The sequence below is a fragment of the Opisthocomus hoazin genome, chromosome Z, assembly GCF_030867145.1.
Source record: "Opisthocomus hoazin isolate bOpiHoa1 chromosome Z, bOpiHoa1.hap1, whole genome shotgun sequence".
Taxonomy (NCBI): Eukaryota; Metazoa; Chordata; class Aves; order Opisthocomiformes; family Opisthocomidae; genus Opisthocomus; species Opisthocomus hoazin.
The window spans coordinates 41,320,156-41,326,549 of record NC_134454.1 but is presented as its reverse complement, the minus strand read 5'-3'; the positions used below and the strand labels follow the sequence as shown (position 1 = coordinate 41,326,549).

The following is a 6,394-nucleotide window of genomic DNA, read 5'->3' as shown; positions in this document are numbered from 1 at the left end:
CAAATTTCCAGGTGTTCATGTGACGATCAGCAATTAAGAGCATACTTTCTTCAGGAAAACATACAGCCACAGATGCTATCTCAACTCTGGCCCCAAAATGTGGAATTCACTCTTGTATCTTCCCCTGCTGCCATGATGCTGGCCCTCATGAGGATGATCTACATGAAGCATAATTTGGCTACAATGACAGTGCAGTGTAATATCTCTCACATGAAAAAGTTTCCCCTAAAGAATTAATGCTTACCACTTTCCATGTAAACCGTAAGAGCAAATTCTATAAAAATGACTGTCTAAATAAGGTGGGCAGAGCTAAAGTTCAAGCGTCTTTTCCTGTACAGAAAGAAACCCCCTAATGACATGATGTAAACAAATGGAACTGACTTCCACTTTCCAGTTGTTTTAATAGGATCATGAGAACTTGAGACAAAAAATAATGTTAATTTTAATAATAAGCCAGGTAGATTCATGGAAATTAGACAGTCTAGCTGAGGCCATCTAAAGGAAGACTGACAGACACATGGAAGGACATATCAAAGAGGTGTATTTGTTTAATTTGCTTCAGAATTAATACGGAAATATATGCATCTTTGTAAGAACTACATAAATTTTGTTTAGATAAAGGTGTGCAATGAGAAAAGTATGATTCTCTACCATTGCTGAGAAACAAAAGAGACAATATTAACAGTTACTTTCATTTCGTAATTTTCTTGTCTGCAGTAATTAAAACAGCTTGTATATTAGCAGTATAATGAATCAGTACATTGATGTTAAGTAGCCTGCAAATGTTTCAATCATTGGTTCTGAATTAATTGAAGTTTCTGTCTTCTGAATTTCTTCACTGCTATAGTAGACGATCAAGCAGTTCAGAGTTTGGCATAATCTTTCAGGATCATTTCCAGCTTCTGGCTCAGCATGATATTTCCCTTCACTTTTAGTTTACCAGAAAAGAATGCCTACAAAGAGCAGAGAAGAGAAAAAAAAATGTGTTCAACTGTTCACCCACAATCCAAAGAGCTGCTAGAACCAAACAGGAAGCCAAAGGCAACTGTGATTGTTTAGGGCTCAGGAGAAAGCCTTCAGTGTTCAATGTCCATTGGTTAATGGCTATTAACAGAAAACCAACCAAGACCAATTTTAGCATCCGGAATCACAGTTTTCTACCTAGAGTACAGGAAAGGTCAAGTCTATCACTCAGGGGAAAAAAAAAATAAATACAAAGCAACTTCAGTGGCCTCCACTTCTTTTCTGTGTATAGCACAGAAGACTTCTCGTGGTGTAAGACAAACTTCTTCACAGAAGTTGATGGCAGAACTTCACCAGCGCGCAAAAATAAAGCTCCCAGTCGTCCCCCCCCCATGCTGTAGACATCCATATATTCTTATACAACATCAGAAAATTGAATGAAAAGGCCATTTAATGAAAATTAAAGGCCTAACAAAGAGGTCAGCTACTCACTCAAATTCTTAACAAATCCAAACAAGTACTTGCACGACATATGTACACATGTATTCCAAAGAAATGCACTGGCTTTATACACAGCCTATTACAACAATCAGGAACTAAACAAGATCAACCCATATTTTCACTGAAATGCTGGTATATTACTTTTTTATTGTCCCTACTTCAAAGAGGTGCATACCCTGTTTCAGTCTAGCTCAAACCTAGTTTTGCTTAGCTGCGGCTTCGCAATTTGAAAGCTCTTTGAAAGTTCTGAAACAATGTGCTTTTGCATAGTTCCATTAACTTGAAATACATTCAAATAAGGAATAGAGAGAGCCAGCAGAATAGAATTTGAATGATTCTTTGAGCTTCTTTAGATGAAAAACTTCACAGAAACTCAAAGGAAATACTAATGCCTAAGAATAGATAATGCTCCTGAATTGCAATCACTGTTCTTTTAGCATTCTGAAGATTACATGTCAACATCTTGTTTGTTTATGCTTTATGCTTATTATATACAGAGGGTCACAAAGGATTTTACTCATATGCTATGTAGGACTTACAATAAACATTTGCCATCCTCATTAGTCTCCAGCTTTACAATCAAAGTCTCAAAAAACTTCTGCTTTGGAGCTAAGAAAAGGAATTCTTTGATATATGAAGAGCTTAATTAAAGTTTTCATTTGCTCAAGCTTTAATCTGTAAGCTGACGTATTAAATTTGTGACATTTCAATTTACTTTTACACAGGGCATTTTTATTAGCAAAATTAGTAGCTTTAAGCAGTTGATTACTCCAAGAAGCTAGAAGTGCAAACCCAGATTACATACCTTTCTTAAATCTTTCTTTCCCTTAAAAATCTACCTAGTTTGGGTAAATTTTGATCAATTTCAATGGAGCTACATGCATGCGCTATCTGAGATTTCTCTTTGCTGCAGTAGTAGCAGTAAATCAGAATATTGCAACAAATACCAACTTCCTGCAACATGACCAATCAAAGCAGCCTGAGTGATCAGTCTGAGAAACCATAACCTTGCAAGTCATATATTGTGAAGTGCCAGAAAACAAACAAACAACTAACTTTCTACTGCCAGGCTTTCTGTCATTTGAGGGTTTTTTCTCAAGATGATAAAGATAGCATGATTTCCTCATCATGCCTTCAGACTAATCCAGTGTAAGGTAATGATGTGCTTATATCTCATCTGACTCTGGTCTGCATGGTCAAAACGTCCAGTGTTGCAGATTTCAGAATGTAAACAGTCATAAACCAGAGCTTGGTTTAAGGCAAATTATACGTCCCCATGCAGGTGAGTATATCTGTGACACATGGGTTTTACCTTTTGGGGGTTGGTCTTTTGTTGTACCACATCCATGAAATCCTCATCCGAGAGAGTGAAGGTGGTATCAGCAGAACTTCTTGCAGGTCCTTGATACACTGCTCCAGACCCATTCTTTAAGTCAATTGCTGAAAAAAAGCGGCAAAGATAGTTGTATTTCAAAATAAAGATAACATTTTAAATCTAAACAACACTACTCTCATTACTTATTATTACGAAGCATCCAGTCTAAACATAAATCTTGAGCTAACAGTCACTTAGAAAATGAGAGTTTTCGTTCTTCTTCTTTCATGCAAGAAAATAATTGAGATTAGAATAGAAAAATAAATTATTCTTGTACTAAGAGGGAGGGGGTCCACAGCAAGGACCGCCATTTGAAAATCTTTGCACAGATGGCAAAACCTGTTTTTAAACAACACTTCAGATTCACAAGATATTAATTACTGCAACTACTGCAAAAATGTTGAAGTTAGTAATAAAGCTCTAATGCTTTAAAACAGCATCCTATATTCAGAGAAGGCAAATGTGGTGGTGTTCAAACACGCTGCTGCATTTTCCCTACTCTGCCCCACAGGCAATATAGCCTGTTCTGCTTCATGCAAAGAGTATTTAAAGCCTTGCTAAATATCTGCCTTTCTCTTCTGGAAAGCCAAAAATTCCTCAAAGTGTCTGGAGCTTCAGAGTGTTCCTTTCCCACACCAAATGACCTGCCAAAATAATCTACTACAAGGCTAACGCTATCAGGTCTTGTGTCCTTTGTTTAGAAGAATTAGAAGAATATTTTGACAGGATGTGCTCTGCCAAACCATTCTCAGATTTTACAAATTCTCAGTCTTTCCTTTCACACCTCTTCTTCTTGGCTCGCCCCCTGCTCCCCCACTCCAGTTTTTAAGCACAAAACAAAATCATTATTCAAATAGATGTTACCAAAAGGACACGACATCTATAATCACAGAATCATGGCTGCCTAGCCAATACTAATACTGTCAGATGGTTTCTCTTAGTTGACAAATTTTAAGACACTGACCTAATTTCAGAGGCTTATTTCTGCATAAACTATCTCATATGGACTTTTTTCCAAATAATTTTTCTGAAAGCGTAAGGTGAACTATACAGACTGGAAATAGCTTTTGTCTGTTTAAGTCTTTCATTTTCTGAAATCTGTTCTAAGTAATATTTATCCAGTTATAACAAAATAATTCAGTGTAGAATGATGCTCAGTGAGAAGTGACATACTGGATTATTCTCCACTTGATTTTAAGGTAAATTACAATTTCAGGAACAAGTTTAATAGATGTCACTAACCTCATGCAATAAAAGAAAGAGAACAAAATTACTGAGCACCAGATGCACAATCTATTTTTATGTTTGTGGCTAGGAGCTGTGTAACATTCTTTTGATCCAAAACAGCTACTATGTAGTCTAACATCGTGAGCCTTTAAAAGTTGTTGCTTTAGGTTATGCAAGCACAGACTACTACTCAAGAAAAAAAAAAAATCATCTATTGAATCACAAATGCAAGTTTCACAGACATCAGCTCCTCAGATTAAGTTAACCAAGCTTAACTGTCCATTCGCTTTTAAAATGTACTTCTACTGAAATGCTAGCAATGTTACAAACCACAATAATGTTGCCATACGGAGCTCCCTTCCAGCCAAACAGCATTTGGCCACCAGGCCCCACACAGAAATTTACGAAAGACACACATGGGTTACTAAGATCCTTACAGTTCATTGTTACTTTTAATTATTACTGGACCTTAGAAATCAGAAGAGCATGAATCCCTTCTTGGGCTTCATCTTGCATGCGTTAATTGTTTTGGGTGTCTCGAACTTACCGAGACTGTTCCAGAAGGGAACACAGCTGCTGAAAGCCTGACATAACATCTCCTAAGACACAACAGACCCTCTTCTCCTTCTCTACTAAGGACTGGCTAGAAAGGCAGTTTTGATACATCTCATTGATAACATTCATCCACCAGTCTCAGCAGTGTAAAGTTTAGATGACAAAAATTTAGAAATAAAAAAGCTGTAGTGACTCAGGCATGTTCTAACAAATCCTAGATTTCAATCTGACTATAGCACACATTTAACATTATTACAGTCCCTGTTCTCCTTCTCCATTTCCAATCCAAGCCTCGAGAGCATTGCTTATCCATCCATGCCTATAATAAATTGTGCTCTCAAAGCACAAATATGCCTGTAAACATGCATAATCATGGTAACATGGGCAAAACTGTTATGCTTAGTCACATCAAAACCGTCACCCATGACAAATCAAAATTTATTATAAATTCTAAAAAAAAGGAGGATCAATCTAACAGTATGTCCTTTTTCAAAAAATATGAAAATATCAATTCCATTTCCTCTTTATTATTTTTAAAGAGCATTAAGATTTTTGCTGAGGAAGAAAAAAAGAAAAAATAGAGCACCCACAAAAGAGAAGGGCTCTGTGACAACAAATACTGTATTTTTCACAAAAATCTTCTACTGTTACTTGACCCACCCCCTTTTTTAAGCTTTATCATAAATGAGTTACAACATCTCTAATGCAAGCAGTCAAAAAAAAAAAAAAAAGCAGCAGTAGAAACACATACAACCATTTTTCTCGCCTCCTGACACACACCTTGCCTAAAGTATTCAGATGACAGCTGAGGCTGAACTGCAGCATTGGCACACGGATAAACAGGTATAAACTAGCGATGAAAGAAACGAGCCGAATACCAGAACAGATTCAAACCATCAAAGCAGAAAAATCCTTGCTTTCTAAAATGACTGGAGAGGATGCCTTCTTCTAAAATGCAGCTTTACGAGATAAAGCTCTATTAACACAGCTGTCTGCTGCAGCAGGAAATGGTCTCAATTCAAGTCTTCTATACATGTCTTCTACACATACCTCCTGGATACACATCTCTATGGTTATAGCTACCTTCTTGTCACTGCAATTTGCACGCTGCACAACTGCAGCAGCCAGGCTGACAATGACTCAGTACTGGTGTAGATATGTCTGTGTTTAGGTGGCTGGTGACCTGGGCAGCTGCTGGGTGAGCGCCCGGCTCACTGCTAGCATGGCTCCACTGTCAGTAGTAACAGACGAGCAGCCTAAAGGCATCTCCGGCGTTCTTTGCACCTGAGAACATGTAGCCCTCCGCGGCTGCTACAGAGACAGCTCTCCTTTTAGCCCTTCAGACAGCTGATCCACTTCATACAAAGAGAGGAGTCTGAAACATGGGTGTGGTACTCTTCAATACTGTGTGTGGCAACACAAACTAAACTTAAAGCTGAAGTCCCTTTTAAAAATCAGCTTGCTTCTTAATGTGCAAAACTTTAGTATTACACACCTGGCAGAAAAGCAGAATCATGCAGTTCCAGTGCATGAAACAGTGGTTATCCTTCAAATTTTTGTTTTTACTTGTATACATATGCATTATATTACAATAATTAAATATCTATGACATTGTAATCCATAAGATGGTGTTGTCAAAGACATAATAAAGAGGTCAAAAAAATCACATACATACAGGCCAAAACACTAGACAGCAACATTCTACAGCAGGTAGCCAAACAGCCTAAAAATCTAAGATCTGGGGCACAGGTTTTGCTTTGCTTTCCAAGAGTG

The 6,394-nt window shown here is 37.4% G+C and overlaps 1 protein-coding gene across 1 annotated transcript in view; it reads right to left on the bottom strand.

Moving 5' to 3' along the window:
• Positions 1-524: 524 nt before the first annotated feature.
• The window catches only part of HSD17B4 (hydroxysteroid 17-beta dehydrogenase 4), a 70,979-nt gene continuing 65,109 nt past the window's right edge, over positions 525-6,394 (bottom strand). The window contains exons 23-24 of the mRNA XM_075411802.1: positions 2,777-2,904; positions 525-953 (exon numbers count right to left, since the gene is read on the bottom strand). Coding sequence (XP_075267917.1) covers positions 864-953; positions 2,777-2,904 — 218 coding nt within the window. The 3' untranslated portion in view covers positions 525-863. The remainder of the gene's footprint in view (positions 954-2,776; positions 2,905-6,394) is intronic.